General features: G+C 39.6%; 1 protein-coding gene across 3 annotated transcripts in view; it reads left to right on the forward strand.

The window, feature by feature from the left end:
• The first annotated feature begins 186 nt into the window (after positions 1–186).
• rapgef5b (Rap guanine nucleotide exchange factor (GEF) 5b) overlaps positions 187–13624 on the forward strand; it is a 72327-nt gene continuing 58889 nt past the window's right edge. For 2 of the 3 annotated variants that reach the window (XM_064347976.1, XM_064347968.1), the window contains exons 1-3: positions 192–713; positions 10080–10127; positions 11541–11647. In XM_064347976.1, the coding sequence (XP_064204046.1) occupies positions 549–713; positions 10080–10127; positions 11541–11647 (320 nt within the window). In that variant the 5' untranslated portion in view covers positions 192–548. Of the gene's footprint in view, positions 714–10079; positions 10128–11540; positions 11648–13624 lie in introns of all 3 variants that reach the window. The other variant, XM_064347984.1, reaches the window with a different exon arrangement.

Genomic DNA, 13624 nt, shown 5'->3' on the forward strand with positions numbered 1-13624 from the left:
GAACAATGTTGATCCTGTAGGTTTCAAACAGGAAGTGTCAACTCGACACGTACGTTCACCTGACACTACCTAAAGCACAGATCTCCAGCTCATCGCCATGACCGGGAGCCACACGCTGCCATGTACCAATTCGTTTACCATTTCCGACAAGGTGTGAATTATTTATAACGCTGCTGTTGTTCAAGAACCCTTCGTCAGTGACGGCGAAAAGGACATTCGGTGTTCCCGCATTCACACTTGTCCACGTTTTCTATTTGCGCTGTTTATTTGGACGAATGGGGGAAACACGCCAGGACACGGAAGACACAGTTTTGCGTTTCTTCCCCGGACAAGATAGCCGTGTTTTCAGTGTGATATTTGCACCTGTGGATGAGCTCAGCCCACGTTATATATAGACACTCTTATGACAGAAAATGCAGAATAGCGCTGGGTGGAGCAGCGTCGCGTGATGCAGGAACCCGGTCGTCAGAAAGCTCGTTGCAGATGGATAAAATACTAAGAGGGAGAATGCAGTTCCGAAGCGGTTCTCTGTGAGTGTTGTAGGGGAGATGGGGGAAGCAGAAGGCATGCCGAGTGCATCGGAAGACGGACTCTTGACAGCCTGGCGGTGGAACAAAAACGCAAAGGAGCAAGTCCAGTTGAAGCAGAAGATCAGAGATCTACCAGGATTGTTAAAACACGGATTGCATTTGAGGAAGAAAAGTGTGGAGGCTGTAAGTAACGCACCGTGATCTATACAGTTTCAATTCAGCTTTTTACGCTTTGTAGCCTACTATCCTATATGAACACTCCTGTCTTGCTGTAGCGCAACGCAAGCCAGAATATATCGATATAATACGGGTGTGGGTGTAGGTTCCTTATATGGACAGCTATGGATGCCTGCTTCTGCAGTTAATCGTATTTACCATTGATGTCATAAACAAAAACGTAAACAAATAAAATAATAAATCCACATATCCTAATGAACTATGTTAACCAACGTTTAATGAATTAATGGTTTATTGTAATTGTTCGATTTTATTTTTATGAATCCACCATATCAAAGGCAAAAATATTACACGTCCCACGCACCGTTACGTTACCTTACTCGTTTTCCATTTATTCAACTAAGTGCACGGTATCGATAGCTTACTCACCTTCTCAGAGGTGCTGCCAAGCATATTTTCGTTAAAAAAATGAAATGTACCTTGCAATAAAGATTTAATTGGCTACAAATAATTCAGCGTGGGCGTGACAGCTGAGTACAGAGAATACACAGAGCAGAGTAGATGGGCGGTAAAATGAAAGTGGCCGTAATGAATGATAGCCTAATGTAGCCTAGATGTTGAGGCTTGGTTTCGCGAACCTAGTCAATATGTGTTTACCTTTTCATTTTAACCTCTTCAGTTCTAGTGGTCACTTGAGGTGATATAACGAAAATATAACAGCAAAAATTTTAAAGACATCACACTGGTGCAGTGTTTGGGGGCTACCCGCGTGTAAGAACCAGTGTTAGATGGGATTCCCCTTTCCTGCTCATGCTAAAATGGACCGAACAGCATTCGGATGCAGAATCGGTTGAAAATGAACAGATGTACGTGATACATCTGATCAAACTAGTTATGTCCGGTGTCACAGACCGATCAAACACAATACAGCATTCAGTCAGCATTTCCAAACAGTACTAGCAATGTGTTTTCACACACATCTTATCATAACCCATTTGCGGACAGAAGCTTTTTTTCTGAATCTGATCGTGATCAGATGTTCCTCACTAGCTGTTGCTTTGATCCACAATTCGATTTTGATTTGTGTTGTAATTGTTTTGCTTTTTTTGGTTATTGATTATTATGTTCATACAGTACTGATGCTTGTCCATGCAAGTCGAAAGCAGATGAAAGTTGTCTGGTTATATAGGCTACTTTGTATTGAAATGGGTTTGAATGTGTATTTTTTATTACCAGTGGGCCTCCCACTGTAATTTCTGTTAAGCACATAATATATTAACTTTGGAAAGGTAATGCCTTTGAATGAAATGGCTGACCCATGCACCCCCTGGTCCCTCGGATCCCTGATTGATATTGTTCTGTGTTTGCCAATGCACATTATTTTTATTCTGCAGCCTGTCAGCATTTCATCATAACTAGGGTGTTTCATTATGAGACTCTGAGTATTCAGGCATTGATATTCTGTGTGTCAAGTGGGAGTTTGCCCAAAACAAAAGCCGTGAAGCCACATTTCTTGGTAGAAGATTTTAAGATCACATAAGGGACTACTTAACACATTTAGTTTGCTATGAGCAGGCTATTTAAAAGATATTACTGCTTCAGGCTGTTTGCTTTGCGCCACTAGGGAATGAACTTTGCAACAGTGGTACGCTTTTGAAGAGTAGCCTACTTGTTCACGTGTATGTGTATATTTCTCAGACATTCATAAGGTGCTGCCTTGCTGCCATTAGAAATATTGTGAGCTGGTTTTAAATATGGATAAGCATAGTTTGATACTTGAATATTCTATGGCTTGTAAGGTTAAATAGCATTGACAAACCCTATTCCCCCCAGCACTACAGGAACCTGCAGTGCTTTCATTGTGCATAATGACTCACTGCAAATAGATGTAAATTCACTCACACTTTCAGTAAGAAAAATTAATATCAATGAATTCTCTAATTTTATGCAGCTACCCTTTATGAATATTGATGTGAAATGCTATATCAGATTTGTCCTTCATTTTCTGTTTGTTAATTAGGCTAACTGGTGCTAGAGTAATAATCAGAATATTTCCAAAATAATCTTGTGGATTTTTTTAATTCCAAGTAGGAATACAGCTGTTTGCACATGATCAGTGTCAAAACACTCAACACAGCATCAAACCTTTACATTCCTATGGAGGGAGCATTGATGCTCGACTTGGCAGCAACACTAAGCCTGATGAAGGGCACAGCCCAAAATTAAATCAGAGTTGCAATCTACAAAGTTCAAATCGTTTGAACTTTGACCTTGTTTGAAGTTGACCTTTCATATCGCATCCAATCACACCACAGCTTTGTATGAAGCGAGCGGATGTAAACATGGGAGAACATTTTGGGATAAATCCAGGATTTTTGGTTTCACAAAGTGAGTTCACAATGTATTCTTATACCCCAGACAACCTACTATCGACGTTGTTACAGTTTTCCAAATCAACAACTTCTTGGATGAATGACGTCAAGTTTCAACAGCTGGCAGCACTCGATTCTTCTCACGTGTAGTCACCACCTTACTTGGCATGGAATGCAGCGTTTGATTTGTGTCATGTGAAAGTGGCTTAACAAGAATAAGAACAACTTACAGTTAGCAGTTATCCCTATTAAAGAAAGTATTAACTATTTAAAACAGAATGAAGGCAATTGAAAGGAGGCCTGTTTACACACCCCATTGATCAGCACATGCTATGGTAAATGGAAATTTATCCAGGCCACCACAGATTTAAATTCATGGCTTGACCCTCCATTGGAATATGAATTGATTCTGTACAGAAACAGATCTATGAGCATATAAAATTGCAATATGCTAGAAAGCTGTGAAAACCATATTAGAGAAACAAAGAAACTGTTTTGTGCATCATGTGACAAATGGGAACTAACTGATACTAGGTCACTGTTGGTAGCACAATCTCTTATCTTGCCATGAAGTCTGTCTTAATACTATACGTAATGAAATGCATTCCATGCTAAGTTTTAAAAATGATTAATAGGCTACAAAAAACAAAAGTTATGGTCAACCTCAGCTCTGTGGTGGATTTTCAGGTAAGTCTAGTGCATTACAACATTTTGAATCCAAAAGCATAGGTGATCCAATCAACCTGTCAAACAACAACAGTAACCTGGTGAGCCAGCTACTTTCTTGTTTTTAAAACAACAATGACTATCTGTCATACTGCTTTGATCTGGAATGAAGTCATTTTCTTGTGTTTTCCTGTTCCCTTCTATATTTTCATAATCAACAAAAAATCTTCTGAGTGCACGGATGACCCTCTGTGGGTGCAGTGGTAGTTATGGGCCTTTCTCTCAATTGTCAGAAACCAGTTTGGTGAGATGTGACTTCAATTGGAAAAGTGTCTCAGAAAAAAAATCACATTGTTCCCTGAAGCAGACAGTCTCTTCTACCCATATTAGGTTCAGTTTTTGCACATTACAGATATTCTATCAGCCAGTGATAGAGCAGAGGTTTGACCTGGAATAGATATGAGATATCTTGCTCAGGCAGTATTTTCTCATCTGGGGTTGAAAACCATACAGTACCTCCTGGTAATGAGTTTGGAGACAGTACCATCATTCTGTGATGCTGCCCTTCACGGGGAGCACCTCACTCTTTGTATGTAGACTAAACATTAGTGGATACACTAATAGTCTTGTTCTGAGAAGGAATGATTATGTAAACTATAATATTAGAAATATATAATCAGTATTTAAATCCTGTATTTTTCCTGTTGTTCTGACAGTGCCTGGATTGTGTATCACTCTTTCAGTACCAGGAGGCTGATATCATAGTTGTTACATGTTAATTGTAATCATAATTATGCATTGCAATATGCAGTTTTAAACAAAATGTTATTGCAAAGTTATTGGTTTGAATTATAGAAGAAAGGTAGAAAGTACCATTCCTTTCTTTTCTTTTTAAAATATAGTCATAACCTCATAATGTATGGATGTGCATTTTTACTTATTGATATAATTACTATCTGGAGCTATAATATTAGAATAATTGGGCCTCAAGAAACAACAGATGGATTGTTTTAAAGACAATGCACTGAGAACCACTGACATATTTTTTGGACAGAATCAGGTCTTCTAGTGATTTCAAGGGGCCTAAAAGATAATGTCTGCTGTAAAATTTACCAAACCTGTCTCTCGTGGCTCTTGTCATCCAGTCATAATATTGTTTTGCTGTAAATTGTGTAAACTGATTGGGTAGGAATTGAAATCCCTTGATAAGCTTTTGATATGGGATTTTTTGATATGGGAAGATTTGTTTAGTCTCTTTAGTATTTAATTCTCAATGTAGTGATGCCTGTTTGATGTCTCACTTTTGTATGATAGGGTATTTTGTCTTATTACCGCATGACATAAATTACACTTTAGCAGCCTGTGCCCTACTGTACATTGTTATACTGTACAAATGAGCTTGAAAGGGAAGCATTTAATCTTGCTGTAATCAGTGTCAACTTTGAATGACTCTCAGAAAATCATATAAGCAGATCTGAGACTTTTGAAGGTTCAAAGAGATAATATCTTTCTTGCTCCTCCTATGTTTTTTTTCTCCCTCCTTAAACATATTTTACAGCAGGACTAATTTTTCTGTCAGTGGTGTCCTTGTCTGGGCTCCATGGCTGAGTGGGATCTCGTTTCTGGAGGACTTGTGGAGTGGAACAGACATGCCCAGATATGCAAAGGTTGGAGCAAATCAGGGAGTGTGCTGGAAAAAAAAACTAATTTGGAACAAGGCCACACGACTCTGCCACACAGGGGAGGATATTGTAGCCAAGAAACTTGTCTGTCATGTCACCTGGTTGCCCATCAAAGCCTTGATCTGATTTTTATTTGACACAAATTTTACACCAATTACTCAAACCTCAACAATATCCAGTGCTCATCCCTTTCAGTTTTGACGTTTTGAAGTTTTGCATAATAGATTGTTTTATTGTGTTGAATTGTTTAACTGGGCTGGGTACACATGATATAGGCTACTCAACAAATAAGGATGGGATTATAAAAGCTACTTTTCAGATAACCATTGTGCATTATGTGGGAATATTTATTTTCCCAGAATGATAACGAGGGAAGAGGGAACGATTGAGGGGTCAGCTGACAGGGCAGTAAATGCTGTATCAGCATTGAAAAATATAAATATGCATGTACACAAGCACAGTATGATCTTTGAGATATGAGCACATCGGAAATTACACTGTACCAAACTCTATAACCATTACCATTACACTGTAACTTTGACAATTATATCGAAATTAGCTATTTTAGAGAATTTGAAAGGAAATGCCTAATTTCAGGATACTGCTCATCTTTTTTACATCGGTGTTAATCAGTAATTGAAAATGACTGAATTTTGTGTGTGTGCTTGCGTGAGTTTGCGCATTTGCGTGAGTGTGTGTGCATCAATTTATATAGGAATATTAGAACTGTATATGACATCTCCAAGTGGAATTACTTTCTTTAGTTATCCTTAACATGGGCATATATTTTCATATGATAATAAACCCACCAATGCATGTTATTGCTATTGAATCAATGGTTGAGGGCAGGAAAATAAAGGTTGTCGCACTGTTCGTTTTCATGAATTTTGGACATGGTTTGCAGGATTTGTAATTTACCCGCACTTGTTCCTTAATGTTTCAAAAACATTTTAGAGATTACAATGTGGAAAAAATCTGCATGGGGTGATGACCATGTCACATCTTAAACATTGCGTAGAAAAGATACTACAAAAATGCATTGTGTTCTTTTATATCTAAATGAAAGACATTAGAGAGATATTGCTTATGAGAATTGTCCACTGCGCTTGTTTTCACAGTTGACCCGAGAGGGGGGGGGGAGGGGGGGGGGGGTGGGTTCATTCTATCCTCACCTCGCTGCTCATCAGGTGAGCTTGGTGCCTGCAGTGTGCCTGCACCAGCTGTGTCCCAGTCACAGTGTCCTGATGTAGTAACTGCCGCAGTTCAGCTTGTGGAGCAAAGAGAAGCCTCATTTGACTACACCCATTTCACAGGGCTAGCATGCTCCTTCCTGAATATGGGAGGATGTTGCAGCTCTAGGCCGGCTGTGCGGCAAGTGAGAAGTCCAGAATGGGGGAAATGTATTAGTTCCTTAAAAGCAGTGGCACATGTAGCTACATGTTGTGCTGACTTCCTAAAAGTGTAATGTTTCATCATAATCCCATGTTGATTTTTATCTCTTTAAATCATGCTACAGATACTTTAAATTATTTCATTTTCTGTAGTCAGGATAATGGAAGTTTCTGCCTCAAAAGCCCTGTATTTCTTAGTATTTTCATGTATTCCAGTTAAGCCCATTATCCTCTGAATCACAACTACTTTTCAGTGTTTGAAAAACAGAGCTTGGAACAAAAAATTCTTGAAGTCAGTTTTCATTCTGTTAATGATTATGGACATTGGAACAAAGTTGTCAGTGGAGATTGATTTAGTGTAAAATGTAGTAGGAGTGTTAATTGGGGTACTTAAACCCTAAGAAATCTAAGGCTGTGAACCTTCGAATGGGCATCACACTTGATGCGTTTTATCCTTTTAATGGTCTGATTGGCCTCTTTTTGTCTTGAGTCTTTATGTGTGGCTATGTGACACTAAAAGTAAATATGACACTTGGGTCGTATTACATAAACATATAGACTGGAAGCTTCAGCTCTGTTTTTAATATAGTTCTGTGATTTCAGTGTTTAACCGAGTGGAAGTGCATCATGCTGGAAGCCGATTCAATTTTGTGAAGCAGTTATCTGTCTAAAAAATGATTCGTGCCTTTTATGTGCAAATATTGCTCATCTCTTTTTAACATTGCTTTTGCTAAATTTCAAATAAATGATCTCTCTAGATTTCAGTTGATGATTGAAAATATTGTGCCAACATAATAATTGGGTTATTTCCATTGGGTAATATTGATGTTGGTAACCTTTCTGTGGCGAGTGTGTGGGGATTAATTGTGATTATTGCTGACATTTACCTGATGTGCTACCTGCTTCCTTTGGGCATGGGAGCATGTGTTTATGAGGGACTTAGTGGCTTCACCAAAGCTATTATAGTGCTTGTAGTTTAAAATTGAAAGTACAGCCCAACAAAAGCATTGTACCTCTCTCTAATGTGGATTTTCTTTTTTCTTTACTTGCTATTTACTTGATTTTTTTCCTCCCAATTTGAAAAAATGCAGTTGTGCTGCTTACAGTAGGTCTGTGCTACTTTATGCCTCTTACACCCATGCAAGGAGCAGTGCAGGTCTCTGATTTACTCACCTGCAGATCGTATTCCACACTACAGGCCTCACTGTGCTGTGCTGTCGGAGAGCTGGCACTGGCAAAAGGAGAAGTGTATTACTCACTGATGAGTACAGATGGCAGTGTGTGGGGGCCTGGCGTTCTGTTTGGAGGAGTTAATGCAGCAATAACTCTGGCTGACTAAAACCCGACTTAATCTCGGGTGGGGGCAAAGCCCATCTCCATGGACTCCTGGTTATTGATGGCTGATGACAGCCCGAGCTCAATCCTGTGGTGTGATAGCCTGTCGGAGCCTGACTTTGTGCCCTTTCAGCTGTTAAAGTCTTCAGTCATGTTTGAGAACTGCCATTCCAGCCTATTTTACTGAATAACTCCATAAATGTTTTAGAGACTGTTTTCATATGAGTTGTTTTGTAATCTCAAAGAACTGTCTATGACCTCCTATGAGTCTTCAATGTGTTTTTTCTTATTTGATGCCACTTAATAAATAATTATATTTCTATGGATTTTGAACTGAAAGTTCAAAGCAAGGGGTGAAAGTCGTGTGGCATATATGTATAAACAGCTGTGAAAGTATTCAGCATCACAGATGGCATGCGCCCTTTTGAGTGTAGCAGAAGAGGAGCTGAACTCCCTGCTGCTCCCATATGGCTTGTTTATATACAGGTACAGCATTCCTGTTCCCTTCAGGTTTTCCAACGGCAACGAATAGGATGATCATAAATAATTTCTACACAAATCAATGGAGTATCCTGTTCAATAAAAACTGTTATTTTTATCCAACACAAGTCAAGCAGTTTTCATTAATTCATTCATTCATTCATTCACTTGTGCTTATATCACTATTGTTTGGGTGTATGCTCACAGTGCACTGATACCCCACCCCTTCAGGTGATGTCATTGAGCAGTCCTGCACACACTGGGTTCATGCTCCATAGAGGTACTGTACGTGGTGCATAAAGGAGGGAGGTCTATAATGCACATAGCAGGAAAGGTGGAACTGGATGAGCTAACGCTGGGTAGTACTCAAAATTCCAGAGTAAATTGAGGGTATGACAACCTATGTTTTTGTTTTGTAGTGAAAGGCCACCATTTAAAATGTCCTGTATGCTTTAAACAATCAATGTGTTCAATTCAGTGTTTTGTTAATATTCAACAAGAAGTTACATAAAGAAATTAAGTATCACACAGCACTTAGTTCAATTAAGTATCTTTAAAAATAATAATAAAAAAAAGAACTTTTAAAACCATCCTAACCATAGATTTTTTTAGAATATTGATATTTTATTTGCTTCAGTTACTTTGGCAATGTTCTTTATACATCCAGTCATTTTCATTTACTTGGGATTAGCAAACTAAGATATATGGGCCACTTAGTGTATGGCAGCTCCCCATTTTACTATTAAGCCGATTAGCATGCTTTGGACTTTATGACAGTTTATTTGCTTAGCTGACCTACAAACTGTGCCCTAGTTGTCTATCACTGATTTTCACCACTTTGGCCCCACTCTTTCTCATCTGTTCTCACAATAAAGTGTTAAATATTTGTTTTTAAGAAAGCATTTAAACATTTTTTTGATTTTCTGTCTTGGAACACTACCAGCTGAATTGTGATCAGATCAATTTCGTAGGTCTGAAATATTTAAAATGTTTTGAATGTTATATATCTGTATTTGTATTTTTTTTTACAGGTGTTCAAAATGCATACCATTTTGGCTCTTAAATATAGTTTCCCCGGTTTTCTTGTCTTCTTGGAACGTTGGCATGTAATGTAAAATTTGCAATGACTTCAGAATCGTTTTTTTTTGTGGTCAGTGTGTGCTAATGACTGGCACACACTTGAAGTGATCATGTTTCTTATTGTTGACTGTTTTGTTTTTTGTGGTGAATACACTCATTAAAATAGAATATTACTGCAGCACACAGTACAATGCTTATGCTAATTTTAGTAATATTATAAAGGAAATCTAGCAAATGAGTGCCTGTTGTTGGTCTGTATTATTGTGTTGTAGAAGGTCACCCATACTCCTGGTCTTTTGTTCTCTTGTTGGTTGTTGAAGGTAATGATGCTCATGTGGTTTTATATTGATTTTGTCCGTCCTACAGTTACCTGACACCACTCCCGGGCCCAGTTCAGGCTTCTCCAAACAGAAGGTAAATGTGATGTTTCTCTGTGCCGTTTGTTATGACGCTCAACAGCGCATGAATATTAAAGCCTGAGTTAAAAAGGCTGCTGTTTCTGTACTCTGACAATGACTGCAGTACATTCTCATTTCTGCCTGTCTGCCTCTTGCGCACAAATGCAGCCTTTCAGGGGCTAAAAGAAAGTTTAATATTTTAGTCTGACTGTGCACACGCTCTAATTATTTTATTCAAAATGTTTTCTGTAATACACTTATATTTGTTGCATGATTTAGTTGCATTTCTTACATTACGCTCTTTTTGTGGCACCTTTAGCTGGCATTGGACGCATTATTGGTTTATACATAATTACATATTTACTGAAGCACAACTCCTCAAGTGTAAAGCAGCTGTGCCAAACCTGGGGTTTGAACCAGCAATGGTATCATTATAGATCAAATTCCCTAACCACTAAACCATGATTTCTGCCCCAAATGAGATGATTCTTTAAATAAACTTTATCAGGCTTGATTTGATTTGAAGGTCAGTGATTATGATTATTTTATTATTTACGCACAGGGCTGTGTATGGCTGTGTCTTCGTCACTGTCTAAATCCCACATAATCTGTGTGAGCCCCTTTTAATGCCTCTGTTTGATCTTTAGCCCTGAAGGCATATTCCACTGACAAAATGGGTTTTAGCCTAATGAAGCTGCATGAAAGATTATTGACCATCTACTGGTCAGGTTCTACTTTGTTAAACTTCAAGCCAGTTGCCAATCACCGCTTTTCATTGTCTATTATGTAAATCCTGTGTTGTTTGGCATGGCAACAATGATATTCAATATTGTGGCAGCACAAGTGTATTATATAACACTAGCTAAAAGATAGCAACCTGTTGTCTGTATAGCTATATGCATTATGACCTAATGTTGTTGTGGCCTGGTGGAGATGTTCAGTGCCCTCAGGATGAACCTGTATAGTGACAGGCTCACCTGATACCTGTTTTGTAAGTGTAATGTGTTTGATAGCAAAGCCTAAACTGATCCAAAATGCTAGAAAGTGGACTTTCCCTTTTGCTCTGAAGGTGTTTTAGGATTGAAAAAGCTTACAGGACAGATCTGTGATTTATGTAACACCACAAGCTCATTGGAGGATAAACTTCATTGTTTACATAATATTTATTGGTGTAATAAGATTTTTATTTTGTTGAATTTTATTTGAATTTAAAACCAATTTATTAATATATGGTAGACCAATAAAATACTTCACCCTGGTTAGTTTCTTTTTGAGCCACCTTGAAGTGGCATGTAATTGGTCCAATTCAGTGAGGTATTAGTCCTCTGTTTGAATATTTACTCTGGACACAGAAGGTGTTATTACGTGTTGTGTTTGCAGTGTACACAAAGGGCAATAAATCTGCGGACTCATTCATTGTGGTTTTCAGGCCTGCTTAGAAAATTTCCCTTGCGCCGGACGCGCCTTGAGGAACGCTTTCTTATCACACGGCCCGTATCCTGCCAAAGACCGAATCCATCTGGCCAGGATCATCAGGTATCCTGTCCCATTGTGTGTGTGAGAATCCAGGAGATCCTGTCCAAAACCACTTCCCTGTCGCTGCCTGCAGTGGGCCGTATTGTTGGGCTGAATAGCTTTGCCATATGCTATTCAAACCTTTTTGTGCTTCAAGGTGGTCACATGTTTGTGATCCACCTTCACTTATGTTAATTACAGCTTGTGGTAAATCTTGCATGCTTGAACCAGTCATTACCATTTGAGTTGGGAGGTTGTGTGGTTGCGAGACAGTGAAAGTTATGATAATGACAGTTCTATATCGGCTGGCAGTCAAAAAATGCGCTTCTACTGCAGTCAAGGTTACCTGGTGCTTATTTTGATCCGAGGTAAATCAGATATTTCCCCTGACAAGACTCAGTAAGAAGCGCATTATTCCTGTCTCTGAGTTGTCTGTGTTTAAATAAACCAGGGGCTGGTTTAGAAAGAAAAAGCCCTGAACCACTCCCAAAAAAACAAAAAGAAAAAAAAATCAACTCATGAAAACAATTTATGTCTAATGTTGGCACGCTAAAAAGCCTGTTTATAAGCGTTTAAGCAGTGATACAGGGGGTGGCTTTGGTGCTGTTTATTTTGTGTTTAGCCTGCCTGTCATGTCATTGTGGTGCTTATATCATGCTGGGCTGACTCGAGTCGTGATTCACGACCGCCGCTGGTCGAATCAGGAACGCTCTTCCCTGCCTGTCATGGCGAAGAGCAGTCGATCAGAGCGCATATCTGTGGTGAATTATGAAGTCCCTCCTGCTGCGTGCAGCTCTAATTGGCTGTGATTGAGATGTATGGGGCCACGGGGCACTGCAGCTGGGAGGTGCGCATACATGCTCAATGCAACGGCTTTGTTTTAAACTTTCGCTTCCTGGTCTGCACGGAGACAATGTCGTCAGTTAGGTTACCGTTGGTGCTGTGACCTCTGAAGGACGTTTGGGTGGAGCCCTTTGTGCTGACGCATGCATTTTTAAGTGCTTATTTAGTGATTAATCACGGCGATTGAATTCAGTAATAGCCCAGGCTTGTTGCGCTTGACATGCGAATTGGCAGGTGTCAGCGCAAGCATGGCTAGCTCTGTTCTTCAAGCCAACAGGTTGTTAGGCTTGCAGTCAGTCTTCTCACTCTAACAGGCATTGTTTTCGTGGCGATTCAACTAAACTCAGTTAAACACTTGAGAAGTAAACAAGGACTTGTTCAATATGTATAAAATGTTGGTGCAATGTTAATGCTATTGCTAGTTATGATCGATAGTTATTTAAACCAGACCTGACTAGACCAGTCAATTTGTTGCATGGGAACTGTCTTGTCATTGTCCTGAAATGGCCAGTACATTGGCCACTTGGCGCATTTCTCTTTGAGTAAATACAGCACCACTGCTAACTAGCACATGCATAATTCTCCTTTCAGTTTTCTCTGTCGGGTAAGGAGTCCAAAGTGCAAAATGCAGTGTTCATGGGCTTCCCCTGCCTTTTCTTTCACTACCCTGATGGAGTAGATTCGGAGAAGGGACAGGGAACTTCCCTCCGAAGAAGGGGGCAGAAGTGCAAGGCTAAGGTTTCTGTGCAGAATGGTCTGAGGAAGGATCATATTGACATTGGTGTATGGCTTGAACAAAAGGGAATGCTTTTGAATGGGAAAGGGGTGTGGTTAGGTGATGTTCTGTAGCTAACTAGCAGGTGTTTGTATGTGAGAGAGAGAACGGCAGGAGAGTGTGTGTGTGTGTGTGTGTGTGTGTGTGTGTGTGTGCGTGTATGTCTGTGTTTGAGAGAGAGAGTGAAAGAGGTGAGTGTGTGTGTGTGAGGGTCTGTGCGTGTGCATGCGCGTGTGTGTGTGTGCATGTGTTTTTGTGTGTGTCTCTGTGTGAGAGAGACGCGTGTGTGTGTGTGAGAGAGACGCGTATGTGTGTGTGTCCGTGTGTTTATGTCTGTGTGTATGAGAGAGAGACGCGCGCACGTGTGTGTGAGAGAGAGA

This window comes from Anguilla rostrata, chromosome 1 (genome assembly GCF_018555375.3).
Source record: "Anguilla rostrata isolate EN2019 chromosome 1, ASM1855537v3, whole genome shotgun sequence".
In the NCBI taxonomy this organism is placed as follows: domain Eukaryota; kingdom Metazoa; phylum Chordata; class Actinopteri; order Anguilliformes; family Anguillidae; genus Anguilla; species Anguilla rostrata.